Source organism: Manis javanica, chromosome 15, assembly GCF_040802235.1.
Source record: "Manis javanica isolate MJ-LG chromosome 15, MJ_LKY, whole genome shotgun sequence".
Classification (NCBI taxonomy): domain Eukaryota; kingdom Metazoa; phylum Chordata; class Mammalia; order Pholidota; family Manidae; genus Manis; species Manis javanica.
The window spans coordinates 68028855-68048153 of record NC_133170.1 but is presented as its reverse complement, the minus strand read 5'-3'; the positions used below and the strand labels follow the sequence as shown (position 1 = coordinate 68048153).

Genomic DNA, 19299 nt, shown 5'->3' with positions numbered 1-19299 from the left:
GACTGGGATAACCCATCACCTCCCTCTGGCCAAATGGGCTAGGGAAGGTAATGGTTACCAAAAAGTGAGGAAAGTTGGGGAGAAGGCACAAAATAGGAGCCATGGTCTTCAAAGGAAGGAAACAGCCAACTTGCATTGATCACATGGGGTGGAAGCTGGGGCATAAATATCTCCACCTATCTCTCCTCCCAACTTCCCATCTCCAGATGGCACCTCACATTGGCTGAGCACAACAAGAAGCCAGAGAGGCAAGGAAGCCCTTTGGTGCACCCAGAGTGGCTGGGAAAGGCTGGTACAACCTCCAGAGGGCTCCAGAGGTACAACTAGAAAATAACCAGCTCAGGAAGCTTCCAGGTGAAGAAGGAGTTAGGTTGGGCCTGGAGGCAGAGAATTTGTATGGGGGAAATAAGACGGGCATTCCCAAAAGGGGAAGACTAGGAGCAAAGGCCAAGGCTGGCAAATAAATGGAAATTACGGAGTAATTCAGCTCCCCTGAAATGTAGAAAAGATGAGAAGAAGTCCTAGATTCTGCAGCACAGCTACCACCAAGGGCTTGGGCACTTAAGGTCAGGTTGAGGACTTGGGAGATGACTTAAAGAAGGTGGGATGTCACTGAAATCTTGATAAGTTTACAGATTGAATTGTATTTGCCCAAAAATGCTCTACGTGCCAGTACCTCAGAATGTGATCATATTTGGACACATTAGAGGTGGTTAAGTTAAAATAAAATAATTAGTGCCCTAATCATATGCTGGTATCCTTAGAGACAGGAAATTCGGACACAGACATGTACAGATTATGTGAAGACATGGGGGAGAACACAGCTAGAGGCTTACCTGCAAAAAGCTAGTGGAGAAAGCTACTGATTTCACTTGTGGTGTGACTCTAGAAACTTCTGCTTCCTGGCTTCAGTTCAATCCGCCAAACATCAGATGTTCTTATGGGAACCTTATCATCTGGCTCACCAGCAAGTACAGAATCAGAGGGGTTCAGCCACTAACAATTCAGAGCCCAGTTTCACATGAACAGGCTAAAGACCTGGGTCTGAGCTTCCCCTGAACCACTAACAATCTTCTTCCAACTGGATCTTTGAATATGACCCTGTTCAGAACAAACACAACAATCGCCCCTGGTATTCCTTTATTGTAGGCTTTTGTTGCACCCCCGGGGCATCTGCCGGATTCAACTCCACAAATGACTTAGTGGTCACCTAGGAAAACCCTGGGAATTCCAGACAAGGGTCCCAGATTGATTTTTCCCCTGGTTCCCTTCAGTGCGTCCTCCCTGCCATCCACCTGCTTCTCTGGCCTTTCCTTGCTCTCCTGGCCCCGGGGTTCCCACGGCCCACCCCGTTCCCTGTTTGCCAAGCATCACACATGCCTGCTCTTGGAGGCTACTCTCCCCTGATGCCCCCACCAGGCCACTTCCTGCTCTCAGGAGGCTGGAAGGACTGGACACCCTCTCCTCCTACCCTGATCCAGAGGTGGAGCTGGTGACCTCAGCGGCCTCAAAGTCGCAGGAGCACTCACTTTCTAAGATTTGCAGGGCCCAGGACTTCTCCCTTTAAGGGTCTGAGGAAGGGACAGAGGAGCACTGCCTTAAGCCAGCCCCCTTGTAGGAAATGCCAACCATTTCACCACACCTGTGACAACTTCAGGGAAATTAAACCACATGGGCCCTTTCTTGAGATTGAGTTTTTTGCACCAGCCAGCAATAATCCAAGGAGGGAGACGTCTCTGAACTGTTCACCCCTCCTGCTGCCCCTGGTCTCTGCGTGTCCTCTGTTCCTTTTGACAGCACCACCAGCCTTCTGGGAGGCAGATTCAGGGTTACCATTAACTTATAAGCCATAATTATGACCAATTACGAAAGCACCACTGATGGGTGGCCTGCCGGAGAGGTATAAGACAGCATCTCCCAGCACCCCTGCTGGAAAGGTGCTATCAGCCCTTGTTACAGATGAGCTGACTGGAACACACCCATGACCACGCACTAGTGGGTGGCAGAGCCAGGATCTGATCCGCAGGCGCATCTGACCCCAGGTTCACCCTAGTCGTGCATGAGATATACCTTCAAAGTGTTAAGAAAGTGCAGATTTTCAGGTCCTGCCCCCAAACCAACCACATCTCAGAAAGGGGGGTTGCAAGGGGGCAGGAAGCTGTATGTTTTTAGACAAATTCCCCGGGTAAAGCTGAGAACGCCAGCCTGACGACTGGTCCTCATTAGACCATGCTGCCTTTCTAGGAAAATAGCTGGCCCTGAGCAGGCAACAATAACTGGCAGCCATCGTCCTCCTCCAACTGTACATCATCAACTTAATTACCAGGGGTGACAGCCATCAGAGTAGGACAGAGCAGGAACAGGAAGTACGCAGGACCTCCTGCCGAACGGCGTGCCTCTCCTTCAGGGAGAGGTTGTGGGTCTCTCCCTGAGGATCCCAGGCTTTTCAGAACCCCCAGACTTAAAGGACCAACTACAAGGAAGGGGCAGAGAAACTAAGCCAACCCCAGGGCAACACCAACATGAGGTGTGTGCAACACTTTCCCGCGGCTCCCGTGAGGCCCCTAACAGCCCTGTGAGCGAGCTGACCCCAGCGACCCCAGGACCCTGCCGGGGTTCTTGTCCCTACCACTCCAGCCTCTCTGCTCCTGCCACTCCAGAAAACTTACCAATACTGAAATTCAAGTGGCCGCCTGCTTGACTGCTAGAGAGAATGGATTGAGAGGCAAAATGCTTTGACAGGTTCCCTTCCCAGAGGGAGCCTCAGCTCAGGCCTCCCACCTTCCTCAGTTTCCTTCTGTGGTAAGTGAGCTGCCTAGAAGAGGCTGGCTGGTGAACTTGCCAATAAGGCTGAGGTCAGAGGCCGGCCCCAAAGAAGCCCAAACCCTGTGACCTGGTCATCAAAGGAGGCAGCCAGAGTGTAGACGGATCAAAACAAATCCATCACCACCGGGGGAAACTACCAATCGGGTGAATGGTGACAGATGGTGATTCAGTAGCATCTTTGATTTGAAAGACACCACATCAGAAATGACCTCCTGTTACCTAATCATTTCCAGAAAAGGACTTTGTTCTCCAGGAGGCAAGGTGGGAGATCAAAGCATTTCTTGCTAATCATCATTTAGCATTAATTACTTGTGAAGTAACCTGGCCCAGACATGCAGCTCCCTGCCCCACACCCTGACAGCCTCAAAGAGCAGCCTTGATCTTTCAACCCAGCCTGCATCAAATTGGGAGGAAGCCGACTGCAAACCTGGGAACTGAGAGACCCCAGGCAGCCCAGGCAGTCAGTCGTTCACTTACTTCTTCTTTTCCTGTTAACTTTTTAACCCCATCAGCCAGGAAATGCATAAACATACTACTGGGCCTTCTCTCCCCCACCCTCTGCCACATTTCACTGAGTTCCTAACAGCTCAGGGATAGAACTGGGGACTCATACCTGACTATTCACAGGCTGTGTGGCCCAAGGCAGACCAGTGGACCTCTCTGAATCCCTAGTTTCAGCTGCACCACAGAGATACCATCCACCTCCTAGCCTCATTATAAGGACTAAATAAGATCTAAAATCTGCATCTAAAAACTGGTGTATACACTGAGGAGCAATAGCCAGGTGGTTTTGGCTATACTGGCAATAATTTATTTCTAGAGCTGAGTAGGGGGCCATGGCAATCATTGGCTCCAAAATAATTTATAATTAATCTCTGGGCTGAATTGTGTCCCCCAAAATTCATATGTTGAAGTCCAGACTGCCAGTACCTCAGAATGTGACTGTATCTGGAGATAAGGTCTTTCAAGAAGTAAGTTAAAATGGGAGTGTTACGGTGGGCCCTAATTCAGTGTGACTGGTGTCCTTATTAAGATGAGGAGATTAGGACACAGACATGCACAGAGGGGAGACCATGTGAGGACACAGGGAGATAAGTCATCTACAAGCTAGGGAAAGAGACCTCAGAAGAAATCCATCCTACCCAACAAGACCTTGATCTCAGACTTCTGGCCTCTGAGATTAATTTCTGTCACTGAAGCCATAGAGTTTGTGGTACCTTGTTATGGCAGCCCTTGCACACTCATACAATGAACTTCAAATAAATAATGGAAAACATAAACTAAATTGAAAAGAAAAAGACCGTGCATGCATGGCTCTTATCAAAAAGACATTATAAGTGTTGACAAAGATGTGGAGAACATGGAGCACTCGTCCACTGCTATGGGAATGGAAAATACTGCAGCTGCTTTGGCAGTCTGGCAGGTCCCCCCAAAAATTAAACATAGCAGGGTGATCTGAACAGTCAATTCCACTCCTAGGTACTACCCAAGAGAAATGAAAACATATGTCCTCCTAAGAACTTGTACACAAATGTTCAGCACTAGAAACAATAGCCAAAAGGTAGGAACAGTCCAAATGCCCATCAATAGATGAATGGATAAACAGAATGTGGTCTATTCCACAGTGGAATAGGATTCAGCCATAAAAAGGAATGCAGCACCAGAATGTGGATGAGGCTTAAAAACATGAGTGAAAGCTGCCAGACACAAAAGGCCACACATTGTATGACTCCATTTATATGAATCATCCAGAATAGGCGATCCATAGACACAGAAAGGAGATTAAGGGTGGCCAGGAGTTGCAGGGAGGATAAGACTTATTCGGGGGTGGGGGGAGCTGCCCGCTGATGGGGTTTTGTTCAGGGGGTATGAGAATGTTCTAAAATTAGATTGTTGTGAGAGTTGCACAGCTCTGAATATTCTGAATATACTCAAAATACTAAATTGTATACTTTAAGGGGGAGAAGTATATGGCATGCAAACTGTATCTGTTTTATTATAAGGTGCTTGAAAAAAAAAAAAAGACTGGTATTCCGTAAGAGTTGTTAAACAGTGAAAGTTCTTTCTCCTCTTTCCCACCCACTCTGGCCAGCCCAAGGGCTCCAATGTCTGCCAACAGTGTTACTATCAGCCACACCGAACCTGTGTACAGACCAGGGCTTATAAACTGATCTTGCACAGGAACCTTAGATAAGGGCTACTCCCCACAAGGGAGTAAAAAGAAGGAAAGGGGGCAGAGGTTTGATTACAGGACAAAAAAAAAAACAAAAACACCTATAAGCCCCTCAGGAGTGGGCTGAGGGTCTCAGGCAGGAAGACAGGACACATTTGTGGTCCTGAAGTGATTTCCTCCCAGAGGCTCATACGGATCCCATCATTAACTCTGAAATTACAGTGGGTAGTGGCAGGTTTGTTTTTCTAAAAGCCCATGTTCCCTGGGCAAACCCCAATCCCTCCCTGGAGCAATTCCTCAACAAGAAGGGAAGCGGGCAGTGAAGCAAGGCCACAGCTTCCTCTTCACCTTCAGGTTCACAGCAGCCATGGGGCCTGGCTGGGTGCTATGTCCGTGAGCACTGTTTGTGAAGTGCTAAATGGCACTTATATTTACTGCTCATGTAAAGTCAATGTTAAAACCACACACACGTGCACGGATTAGGGAACTAAAGGCAGAACATATGGAAGCAAATCCTTTCTCATTTCTGTTGCCACCTTAATTCCCCTAAGCTTCAAAGAAAGTGAGAATTCAATATCCCCAAGTAGTGAGTACCCTTTCCCCCAACAATTCCACATTTAGGAATATACCCTAAGAAGATGATCAACCCAAGGCAAAAAAAGTAACTTAGAATAGCACTATCCAATAGAAATACAATGGGAGCCACATAACATATTTTTAAATTTTTTTGTAGCCGTGTTAAAAAAGGTAAAAAGAAACAGGTAGAATTAATATTAATAATCCATTTTGTTTAACCAATATATCCAAAATATACCATTTCAACTAGAATATCCAGATTTAGCAAGTAATAATACAGTGTACCCAAATAGACTTACCATTTGACCCAGGAATTCCACTTCTAGGAATTTACCCTAAGGATGCAGCACTCCAGTTTGAAAAAGACAGATGCACCCCTATGTTTATCGCAGCACTATTTACAATAGCCAAGAAATGGAAGCAACCTAAGTGTCCATCAGTAGATGAATGGATAAAGAAGATGTGGTACACAGACACAGTGGAATATTATTCAGCCATAAGAAGAAAACAAATCCTACCATTTGCAACAACATGGCTGGAGCTAGAGGGTATTATGCTCAGTGAAATAAGCCAAGTGGAGAAAGACAAATACCAAATATTTCACTCATCTGTGAAGTATAAGAACAAAAGAAAAACTGAAGGAACAAAACAGCAGCAGAATCACAGAACCCAAGAATGGACTAACAGTTACCAAAGGGAAAGAGACTGGGGAGAATGGGAGGGTAGGGAGGGATAAGGGCGAGGAAGAAGAAAGGGGGTATTATGATTAGCGTGTATAATGTGGGGGGGTGGGGGAAAGGGGAGGGCTTTGCAACACAGAGAAGACAAGTAGTGATTCTACAACATCTTACTATGCTAATGGACAGTGACTGTAATGGGGTTTGTGGGGGGGACTTGGGGTAGGGTAGAGCCTAGTAAACATAATGTTCTTCATGCAATTGTAGATTAATGGTAACAAAATTTTAAAAAATGCTTTAGCCAAAAAAAAAAAAATACAGTGTATCCAATTACTTCAGATGAACAATGAATAATCTTTTCTAGCATAAATATATCCTATGTAATGTGTGGGATATAATTATGCTAAAAGTTTTTATTTGTTGAAATTCAAGCTTAAATAGGCATCCTTTGTAATATCTGTCAACCCTAATTTCAACATGCACTTAATATACAAAATGAGGTATTCTACATTGTTCTTTTTTGCACTGTCTCTGAAATCCATTGTATATTTTACACTTAAAGCATACCTCAAATTGGGCCATATTTCAAGAACTCAGTAGCCACCTACAGCTAGTGGCTATCATTTTGGACAGCACAGATATAGACTGTTCCTCTGAGTGTTTTTTATAATAGGAAAAAAAAATCAGAAATCATCAAAATAACAGCAATGAGGAGGCTGCTTAAATTACAACTAACATTTACGGAGTACTAACCACCAGTCAATCCTTGTCCAAAGGACTTTTGTATGCATTACTTCATTTTTTTTTATGGTTGAGCTGAAGCATGTTTATTTAAAAGATAAACTCAAGAATGTATTATCTCATTTAGTATTCCTAACAACCATTCAAGTAGGGACTGGTATAACTCCTTTTTATAAACAAGGAGAGTAAGGTTCAGGGAGCTTATAAAACTTGCTTTATAGAATTACAAAGAGAAAAAAAGGTACTTTCAGAAGGGAGTAAAACTAACCATGAAGCAGCTGAAAGAAAAAGAGAAGAAAGGAGGGAGGGAAGGCAAGAAAGAAAATTTGCCTGACAGGGAGGGAAAAAGGTGAGGCATCCTTCCTGGTAGTTTTCTGAGTGACCACCAGGGGGCACTGCCTACAGTTTCCACAGCTAGGGAAACCCACCCCTTTCATAAAATAAAAACTTGCAATGAACAAATCATAAAAACAGAGTATTTTAGCTGCGGTGCCCTCTCCCAGAAGTGCCCCCAAAAAAGCTGTCGACATTCTTACAGGAGATGAGAAGGGCTGAGGAAATGGTCTCCCAGCTACAGGCGATCTGTATCTTACCTTTGGAGTCTTCTTTGGCCAAGTGACTATGGGGACCCCAGTGATGGCCAGACTGGGGTCGTCGTCTGCGTGCTCCTTCAGCACATTCTGTGACCAAAAAAAGGAGCCATATTAGCCAGAGTAGGGGGGTGGTCTCCGAAAGGGCCAGAGGCCAAACCTAACCCAGCAGAAGAGGGGGAGCTCTTTGCAGAGTCAACACCACCACCACCCACCCCCTCAATAAAAGCCAAGTCACCAGGGTCCCCCAGGGCCCACAAAACACGAACATTTCCCTCTCCAAAAAAATGTTTGAAAATCAAATCGCATGCCTCCCTATGACCTCCACGCACGCATCGCTCACTGATCATACTTAAAGAAATCAAACATTTGTCCAGAGCGCCAAACGACCCTTATGCACACAAGCTCATTTAATCCTTACCAAGTACCCGGGAGGGGACTGGGAAGCAGCAGTACAAGTTCAACTATGCACTCAGAGAAACAAACAAACCCAACCCCAAGGTTGTGACCCCTGTGAGCCCTGTGCTTCCACCAGTCAGCAAACCATATGCCTCCTAGTCCTGCTGTGCAAAGACATGGCGTTGTTTTTTTGAAACATGGGTTTTAAACACAAGTAGGTCTGACCAAGGATGGAGTTATCTAGCCAAATGCTGGCAGAAAAATGGACTGTGATGGGCATCCTGCCAGGCTGCGTGAGGGTCTCCCACACAGCACACTGTTCAATCCTTTGTGGGTGGTTTGAAGGCCTTTCAAGGGCAATTCTGACTCTATCAGATCTTGATCTTGTGTGTGGCTGATTTTAGAACCTCATCCAGGTGTAAGATCCCATTCCCCTGAATTATCCTTAATTTATAGGTAAGGTAACCAAAGCTAGGAAAGGCTCAAAGGATTTGGGGGCTGCCCCAGACCAGGAAGCCAGAGCCCTGAGCCCCAGTCTCTGCCCCCAGACTTCCTGCAATGACCACTGCACACATGGGTTTTGGGCTGCCTCCACAGCATGCCATGAGAAAAGTGATTAGGGATGGGCACAGATCTGTCACTGGCCCATTCTGAATGCAACCATTCATTTTTGGATTGTACAAAACCATTTCCACAGGGACATTTAAGAACAGAGAAAGCTGCACAGCAGCCCTTAACATCCAGAGCAGAAGAGCTCAAGCGGTAAATTTAGATGAAGATTATTTTAACTCACTTTCCCTGGTCTCTGTCTCCAGAAATGACTGCAATTCACTTCTAATTCACTCTATTGTCCTACTTTTCAGATAATCATTTGGTTGCTGGATTTTTCCAAGCATGCCAATTATCTCAAACTGCCTTCCTCTTCGGGGGTGGCAGCGCAGTGGTTATGGGTTTAGGCTCCAGGCAGCTCAGGTTCAGCCCTTGGCCCTCCAGCTTTTTTGAACTCTCAGAGTCAATGTCACTGATCTGTAAATGCTGTTTATAAAGTGTCTTGGTTCACAGTTACATCCCTGGGCTCATACAATGATTAACCTGCAGTAGGCCTCCAGTAAACAACTTAAAAAAAAATAAAGCCACAAATCCCCAAAGAGGGACTTTCTACAAAATCCCTGACCAGTACTCAAAACTGTCAAGGTTAACAAAAACAAGCAAAGTCTGAGAAACTATCACAGCCAGGAGGAGCCTAAGGAGGGCTGACCACTGAATGTGATGTGCAGCCTGGGGACCCTGAAACAAGGGACAGCGGGTGAAATCCAAGGAAGTGTGACTATAGACTTTCACTAATAATCATATATCAATGTTGGTTAATTGTTAACAAATGTTACTACACTGATGTAAGATGTTCTAAATAGGGGAAACTGGGTATGGGTCATACATGGAAACCCCCCTGTACTATCTGCTGGATTTTTCTGTAAATCTAAAACAGCAAGTCTATTAATAAATTTTTAAATGCCACTCAGACAGTATTAACAGCTACAGTAAAGGAATACAGGATTCTTTTAGGCTGCCAATTTTTCTAACACGTGTGTAGCACATAGAAAAAGAAACCCAACCAAAAGGAACCAAGAACAGAGACATGATTCACCTCAGGGGTGGACTTCACATGGGGCATAGAAGAGGCTACCACTTCACATGGGGCAGAAGGAGCGATCCATGCCTGCGGGGAGGAGCACTCCATCGCTGATATTTACAATTATGTTTGCGATGATGATAAAAAGCAAACCAGCTTTCCATCAGTTCCATGTTAATTACTGTATTTAGATACTATGTAGACTTTGTAGGCCTTGGTACCTGACCCCGAGTGGGTCATTCCGGCTGCCCTCTCCCCCCACCTTGGTCCACTGCTCGGGAAAGATGGGACTGGCAAGATGAGGGATGAGGATATCAGCGCCAGGAGGGCAGGCCCCACACATTTTGTTGAATGAATGTATGAGGGTAAGACATTCTATGTGCTTGCTCTGTGCAGGCACCATATTAGTATTTCATAGCTACTCTCATTCAATCCTCCTGACCACTCTATGAAATGGACTACCATCATTTCCACCTTGCAGACAGGAAAGCCAGGGCTTAGGTGGTGAAAGGAGCTGTCTGAGACCACTCAGCCAGTCAGGGCAGGGACCCTCCACTCCATGAGCTATGCTCTCTACCCGAGGTCTCACTCAGGGCGCCCACGTTCCCAGCAGCATGGCTCGCAACAGCCAAAATGTGGAGACAACCCAGTGTCTGTAAACAGATGAATGGATAAATAATACGTGGTCCATCCATACAATGGAGTATCAGCCTGAAAAACAAAGGGAATTTCAACACACGCCCCATCACAGATGTTCCTGAGGAAGTTGTGCTAAGTGAAACAAGCCAGTCACAGCAGGACAAGTACTGCATGACACCAACTTGTATGAGGTGCCTAAAGCAGTCAAATTCATATACAAGCAGAAAGCAGAGTGACGGGTACCAGGGGCTGGGGAAGGAGCATGGGGAGTTAGTGTTTAATGGGTATGGAGTCTCAGTTTGGGGAGATGAAAAAGTCCTGGAGATGGATGGTGGTGATGGTTGCACAACAATGTGAATATGTCACTGAGCTTGTACACTTTAAAAATGGTAAAAATGGTAAATTTTGTTACATACACTGTACCACAATTTTTTAAAAAGGGAGGAAAGAGTGGGGCAAAGCAGCCCCTCCCTGAGGAGTGGATTCAGAGGTTCTCCAAAGTACAGGTGGGAGACTGAGTAGCTCACTAGTTAAAACTGTTATGCTATGCCTGGGACAACACTAGTTCTAGCATTAGAAGACCTGAGTTCAAGTTCTACAACTTACATACTGTGACCCTGAGAGAGCCGTAGTTTCCCATTGCCCCACCAAGGGGTAGAACAGTGCTTTCTACTTTCATTTTACACTAATCCTGGATGTCATTTTACTGCCATTCTTCGGAGCATTTGTTGAGTGCTTGCTCTGGACATTAAAATAATCCTATTGGTGGGGTAAGGCTGATTCTCCCCATTTCACAAAAGCAGAAAGTTTAGACAGGTTAAGTAACTTGTCCAAGGTCACACAACTGGAAGGTGGTGGAACCAGGCATTGAACCTGGCACTTACTACAAGCCTCAGTAGTAACACAGGGTAATAAAGCCTTAGTAAACCACTTCAGTAACCCCCAGAGCTGATCTATAGCCCATTATTGAAAAAATACTGATACCTAGGAGACATTCTGGGCTCATATTCACCTTTTGATTAACAAATACAGAAGTAAGTCATCATCACCTATTCCTTGCACATAAGAGAGAACTAATTTGACCACCAACTCCTTTATAAAGCATTTCTCAAACTTTCCCCAGTCACAGAAGAGGCACCCACACCCCAAGCAGGCCTCTGTGAGCTCGAAATTTCGTTGACGTTGGTTCTTAATAATCCATATGAATTTCACATCCTCCTCCACAATACATGAGGGTTTGTTTTTTCTAAAAATAATGTTTCCTGTTCCTCCCCAAAAAAAGTCGTTAAAAAAAAAAGGGCTTTCCAGGAAGATGCTCCAAGTTTAGTTAAAGCACTCATATATATCTCACCATGTAGTTGGGGCAGGGAGCCCAATACTTCTACAGAACTTTCTGCTCCCTTATCTCCATTTTTAACTCAAATGCCTCCAGGAACCAGGCAGGTAAAGCAAAAAGTGTAAAACACCGGGGTGTGCAGCCTATGGCAAACTAGAAGCCACATGACCCCTTTAAAGGCAAATGCTACTCAATTCCAACTTACTAACCTCCGGTGGGAACGAAAGCCCAACCAAATCTCTGATTTTTCAGACAAATCAAAGATCCAGGATTTTATCTGGAATCTCTCCAATTTTAAATGTTGACAACTGATAGAAAAAATTTGTTAAAAAAAAAACAACACTGTGAGCCAAACATATCTGTGGGCTGGTTTGGGCCACGGGCCACCAATTTATAAACACTACTCTGCATATGACTGAAAATAAAGCCCACTTGCCTTGGTTTTCTTTCAGTTTCCTTCTGAATTGTCTCAAGATTTCCTGTCCTTTTAATATCAGAGCTGGAGTCAGTAATTCACAAGCAATGACATAGGACTTCTTTAGAGAATGTCTGGTTGCAAAAAGGTATTACGGAAGGTGTAAGTATTATTAAGAATTAATACATTAACAGTGATAAATGATCATTTAAATTTAATAAAGAGACTTCCCTGAGTGCCCCTGAGTTGGGGATCTTGTCCACATACTCCCTGCAGGAAGCCAAGTCCCCCTTCACATGGTCTCAGTGGCCACCAGGGGGAGCTCTGGGTTCTGTCCCTGAAGAAAGTATTTTCTTTCATTTGTATGTGACAGGCTGCAGGAAGAGGCTATTCTAATTGGTCGTTTTCTCTCTGAGAAATAGACAGTGCTGAAGGGAATCATGTAACTGGCTTCCCCAGGCTCTGCCAGAATTTACACTCTCCCTGGGGCTCTCAGACGCAGGGACTATTCAGCTTGAGAGCCTGTACCAGCCCAGTGCCCTTCAGGTTAACACCCTGTGTCTTCGGAGTAGGGAAGCCTAGGGCAAGCTTTCTAAAAAAGACTGAGGCCACCATGCCTTTCCTACTGGAAACTGCCCTGCTTTGGACCTAAGATAACCACAGACAATGAATGTGCTCCCCCCTTCTGCCAACTTCTCTCAAATAGCTTAATTAGTTAACAGTGGATACAGGCCCTGCTCCCTGGGGTGCGGCATTAATAACTGGAAACTCCATCTGTACTGTGGCTAAAAATGCCACCACTGTGACAACAAAGCAGAGGCAAGCATCAGGGAAGAGTTACCAGCCACCAACCACACCAACTGGTATAGAGCAGCCCAGACTGCTGGCTCCAGGAAGCCCAGCAGCCTCAGCAGTGCCCCCTTGCCACAGGTAAGGGCCCCTGCAACTGGGCATCAAAACACCTTGGGTCTCCCAAGGTCCCTCCCCTCCACGCCAGCCCAACCATCTTGGGCCTGCCTGTAAAAACCCATCTGTACTTGGTTGAATTGTATCACTCAAACAGACAGGTTCAAGTCCTAACCCGGATACATGTGGAAGTGAACTCTCTGGGTCCTTTCAGATGTCACCACTTAAGGATCTTGAGATGAAATAATCATCTTAAGGATGGGCCCTAAATCCAATATTTATAGAAGGAGAGGGAGCTTTGAACAGAGACACGAGGAAGGTGTCCATGGGAAGACAGAGGCAGAGACGGGAGGGAGGCATGACAAGCCAAAGAACACCCAGAGCCACCAGAAAGTGGAGCAGCAAGGATTCTCCCCTAGGGCCTTCCCAGGAATCACAGCCTTGCCAACACCTGGGTTTCACACTTCTGGCCTCTGGGACTATAAGAGAATAAGTTTCTGTTGTTTTAAGTTTGTGGTCATTTGTTACAGAATCACAGGAAACTAACACACCACACTTGCCTTCACAGGTACATCGTAGTTAAAAGCTTATCAGCCACATGATTTGGGTGAGTCAACACATCTTCCTGTGTCTTAGTTTCCTGTTTCAGAAATGGGATAATAACAGTCTCCACCATGGCAGGTTGTGGTGACGATCAGAATGCATGGAAGATACTTGGCTCAACACGTTTTGGCTTATACCATATTTCTTCTTGGAACACATTGCCCCATCCTCTGCAGAATTCATCCTTAACAAGTTCTAGTACAAGGAAGAGTTGATTTAGCTGCATAATCAGCAGGGATAATAATGTGATTCAGGGGCCCAGAAATTAATTTTAGGCCCCAAAAAGCCCCAAATGGCATGGATCAACCTAACCATTTTTCAGGTCTAGAGTTTGTGGGATGTCCAGGACACAGATCTCTGGCCCCTTGCTGCTCTCCTTCCTGCTCCTGAGGTGGGTCAGGCAGAGAACTTGGAGTACACATGGCTCGTAGTCACACGGGTGCTCCTTAGGTGAGAGGCCTACTCAGTCATTCCTGCATCCACCTTCTATCCCCTCACTGCCCAACAGAAACACCAAACACAGGGCTCTGTTTTACACCCAGACCCGAGCAGGAGAGCCTCAGCAGCTAATGGAGGCCTGACCACTGGGCTGAATCTGGCTGTGCCCTGTTGTCCACAGGTCATCTTTGGGGTATGAGCAAGCCAGGCTGCAGCCCTCCCACTGACTTCCCACGTTGCGGCTCCTCTGAAGCAGGCAAGGGGTGTGATGGCTTAGAAAGGAGAGAGTGCTAGGGGTCTGGGCTCCGTACCTCACTGTCTCACAAAGACACCAAGAGCCAGGAGGGTCAGTGTAAGGGAGCAGGTGTGTTCCCGGTCAGGCTCTGATGACCCTGAGAGAGAAAAGATGTGCACATCTTCCACGGTCATGGGTTTCACAGACTCTCGCACTTGACCCTCAATGGGCCTACTTTCACTGGGCCTGAAATAATAATAATAATCAGCCCTAGCTTCCTGAGCACTTAAAGGCCCTGTACTAAGGCTTTGCATGGGTCACTGCGCTGAATTCAATGAGGAACAGATTCTTTGTATCCCTATTCTATCGTGTTCCCCAAGAGCACTCCACTGGTTGGCACAGGGGATTCAGCCTGACTCCAGAACCTCTGGTCTTAAAAGAGAACACCTGTTTGGGTACTGTACTCTCAATCTAGGATTATTTTCTTCCATATTACATTTGGGTTTTGATGAAAGAACAATGCAATTGATCTCTTTTTTTAGTGTTAAAAAAAAACCCTGAAAACAATGTACCCTCACTGGCTCCTTCAGCCCCTTGATTCCATGTGGCCCCACAATTCCACAGGATCCCATAATTCCATGCAATCCTACGATTCTGTGTGGCCCCATAATTCCATGCAACCCCACAATTCAATGCGGTCCCACAATTCCACATGGCTCCATAATTCCAGGCAGCCCCATAATTCCATGCACTAAGAAAGGTGGTTGGTTATCTGAAGTGAGATGGCATTTCCATCCCCAGTTGACACTCTGGCAGCCAGGGGAACATGGTATTGTGGGGAAGAGAGCCTGGAATTATCTAAACAATGACAGTTGCCAAATGATCTTGCAAAGGTATATCTGACAAAGAACCTCCCATCTCCCACCTTGGTGCTCAGTATCTACTGAGGCCCAAGCCCTTCACAACCTTGCAGTGCACCTGGTTATTTTCAAGTTATTTACAATTGATTTGAGGACTAGACCTGCCCCTAAATAGCTACATGTCCTCCTTCCCTCCCATCAGGAGCCACAGCTCTCTCCTTGAGTTCTAGTGGAAAGTATAGATCTTCTAGGAGAGACAGCACACAGAGCAACTCCCATCTGACAGTGAACTGCTCTGTCCACAGATTAACGGTTGCCAATCCAAGAGGGAAGAGGGAGAAGATGAGGTATCAGGTTGCACAGCGCGCCCCTCAAAAGTCATCTGCATCCAAAACCTCAGAATGTGACCTTGTTGGGAGATGGGGTCTCTACAGATGGTCTCATGTTAAGAGGAGATCAGACTGGATCAGGGTGGGCCCTAATGCAATGACTGATGTCCTTATCAGAGAAGGAGAGGACACAGAGACACAGAGATACAGAGATGACAGCCATGTGAAGATCGGGGCGGAATGGGAGGGATGTTGCTACAATCAAAGGAATGTCCAAGACTGCTGGCTGCCACGAGGAGCTGGAAGAGACAAGGAAGGGTCCTCTCTCCACTACAGCTGTCAGAGTGAGCAGTGCCTGGATTTCAGACTTCTGGCCCCCAGAACTGTGAGAGACTAAATGTGTTGTTTTAGGCCAGTTTGTGGTTCTTTGCTATGGCAGTGCTGGGAGCTAATCCAGATGGCACTCATTAACCTGAAGAGGGATGGTCAGCCAGCCAAAGCCAGTCACACTTTCCTTGGATTGTTACCTAGAATACCTAATTTTTCTCCATGGGCTCACTAGGAGCATTAGGTGTTCATTACTTCATGTGCCTCAAAGTAATTCAGTGACATTGGTCCCTGTTGTTACCCTTATTTCACAGGGAGGACACTAGGTTTCAATCCGTTAAACACTTGAGAGTGGCCAAGGAACTAAAGGATCTGGTCCTCAGCAGGACAAAGCACGTCTTGTCCAATATCCTTGTTTTACATACAGGTAAACAGAAAGGGGGAGAGACTTGCCCAACGCGACACGGCAAGCAGCTTAACTCAAGGGTCTCTGTCCTAGTATGTTGTTCTTTCCATTGCATACAAACCAGTGTCCTGCACTTCCAGCAGAATTAATGTCCTCAAAGACAGGAGTCACTGAAAGCACCTCAATGCCAAATTACAAAGGATTTCACAAAGGTGGGGAAGGAAATAGCTTTCTCAGATTTTTACAGGGTGCTGGTATCTCCTTTCGTGTCACAGAACAAATTAAGTAGGATGGTCATTTTGGTTTGACTTTAAATCCACACTCCTCAAAGCAAGTTTTCAGGTGCAAATGGGCTCTCAGACCTGCTGAAACTTTAGAATTACAGAGGCACTCTTGTCAGCAAGGCTAGAAGGACAAACTCAACTTTCACAATTTCTCCCCACAAAAAAAGTAAGTTTTTTTTGAAGTAATCTTTAAAGGACAAAAGAAAGCTATAAGGACTGTTCCTTGCAGAACAGTGTGATCCAATTTTTTTTTTAGTGATGTATAGTATACATTGCTGAGGGGAAAATTCCAGAAGTATACTCACCAGATGATTAAAAGGCGTTACCTCCAGATTGTGAGAATTGAGAAGGGGATGTTATTCTCTACTTTAACCTATAAATGCTTAATTTCTTTTACATTGTTTATGTAACACTATTACACTTAAAACTTGGTAAATCCAGCATAGGTAAATCCACAAACACAGAAAGCAGGTTGGGTACAGGGTTCTGTTTGGTGTGATGAAAAACTTCTAAACTAGACAGAAGGGGGTGGTTGCACAACACTGTAAATGTACTTCATGCCAATGAACTCTATACACTTTTAAATAGTTAAAAAATGTTTCTCTCAAGCTGAAAGCATTTCCACTGAGATCGGGAACCAGACAGGGATGCCCACTCTCCCCACTGTTATTTAACATAGTACTGGAGGTCCTAGCCACGGCAATCAGACAAAACAAAGAAATACAAGGAATCCAGATTGGTAAAGAAGAAGTTAAACTGTCACTATTTGCAGATGATATGATACTGTACATAAAAAACCCTAAAGACTCCACTCCAAAACTACTAGAACTGATATCGGAATACAGCAAAGTTGCAGGATACAAAATTAACACACAGAAATCTGTAGCTTTCCTATACACTAACAACGAATCAATAGAAAGAGAAATCAGGAAAACAATTCCATTCACCATTGCATCAAAAAGAATAAAATACCTAGGAATAAACCTAACCAAAGAAGTGAAAGACTTATACTCTGAAAACTACAAGTCACTCTTGAGAGAAATTAAAGGGGACACTAATAAATGGAAACTCATCCCATGCTCATGGCTAGGAAGAATTAATATCGTCAAAATGGCCATCCTGCCCAAAGCAATATACAGATTTGATGCAATCCCTCTCAAATTACCAGCAACATTCTTCAATGAATTGGAACAAATAATTCAAAAATTCATATGGAAACACCAAAGACCCCGAATAGCCAAAGCAATCCTGAAAAAGAAGAATAAAGTAGGGGGGATCTCACTCCCCAACTTCAAGCTCTACTACAAAGCCATAGTAATCAAGACAATTTGGTACTGGCACAAGAACAGAGCCACAGACCAGTGGAACAGATTAGAGACCCCAGAAATTAACCCAAACATATATGGTCAATTAATATTTGATAAAGGAGCCATGGACATACAATGGCAAAATGACAGTCTCTTCAACAGATGGTGCTGGCAAAACTGGACAGCTACATGTAGGAGAATGAAACTGGACCATTGTCTAACCCCATATACAAAGGTAAACTCAAAATGGATCAAAGACCTGAATGTAAGTCATGAAACCATTAAACTCTTGGAAAAAAACATAGGCAAAAACCTCTTAGACATAAACATGAGTGACCTCTTCTTGAACATATCTCCCCGGGCAAGGAAAACAACAGCAAAAATGAGCAAGTGGGACTACATTAAGCTGAAAAGCTTCTGTACAGCGAAAGACACCATCAATAGAACAAAAAGGAACCCTACAGTATGGGAGAATATATTTGAAAATGACAGATCCGATAAAGGCTTGACGTCCAGAATATATAAAGAGCTCACACGCCTCAACAAACAAAAAACAAATAACCCAATTAAAAAATGGGCAGAGGAACTGAACAGACAGTTCTCCAAAAAAGAAATACAGATGGCCAAGAGACACATGAAAAGATGCTCCACATCGCTAATTATCAGAGAAATGCAAATTAAAACTACAATGAGGTATCACCTCACACCAGTAAGGATAGCTGCCATCCAAAAGACAAACAACAACAAATGTTGGCGAGGCTGTGGAGAAAGGGGAAACCTCCTACACTGCTGGTGGGAATGTAAATTAGTTCAACCATTGTGGAAAGCAGTATGGAGGTGCATCAAAATGCTCAAAACAGACCTACCATTTGACCCAGGAATTCCACTCCTAGGAATTTACCCTAAGAACGCAGCAATCAAGTTTGAGAAAGACAGATGCACTCCTATGTTTATCGCAGCACTATTTACAATAGCCAAGAATTGGAAGCAACCTAAATGTCCATCGGTAGATGAATGGATAAAGAAGATGTGGTACATATACACAATGGATTACTACTCAGCCATAAGAAGTGGAAAAATCCAACCATTTGCAGCAACATGGATGGAGCTGGAGAGTATTATGCTCAGTGAAATAAGCCAAGCGGAGAAAGAGAAATACCAAATGATTTCACTCATCTGAGGAGTATAGGAACAAAGGAAAAACTGAAGGAACAAAACAGCAGCAGAATTACAGAACCCAAAAATGGACTAACAGGTACCAAAGGGAAAGGAACTGGGGAGGATGGGTGGGCAGGAAGGGATAAGGGGGGGGTTAGAAGAAGGGGGGTATTAAGATTAGCATGCATGGGGGGGAGGGAGCAAGGGGAGGGTGGGCTGCACAACACAGAGAGGACAAGTAGTGACTCTACAACATTTTGCTAAGCTGATGGACAGTAACCGTAATGTGGTTGTTAGGGGGGACCTGATATAGGGGAGAGCATAGTAAACATAGTATTCTTCATGTAAGTGTAGATTAAAAATTTTAAAAAAAAGAAAGAAAGAAAGAAAAGGGGGATTACTCCTTAACAGGATAAAACTATTGGTAAATCAAAGATCAACGCA

The 19299-nt window shown here is 44.8% G+C and overlaps 1 protein-coding gene across 12 annotated transcripts in view; it reads right to left on the bottom strand.

Annotated features, from left to right (window-relative positions):
* The window catches only part of KDM2B (lysine demethylase 2B), a 113119-nt gene that overhangs the window by 35475 nt on the left and 58345 nt on the right, over positions 1-19299 (bottom strand). For all 12 annotated transcript variants that reach the window (XM_037014084.2, XM_017649359.3, XM_037014085.2 and 9 more), the window contains one exon: positions 7587-7673. In XM_037014084.2, coding sequence (XP_036869979.1) covers positions 7587-7673 — 87 coding nt within the window. The remainder of the gene's footprint in view (positions 1-7586; positions 7674-19299) is intronic.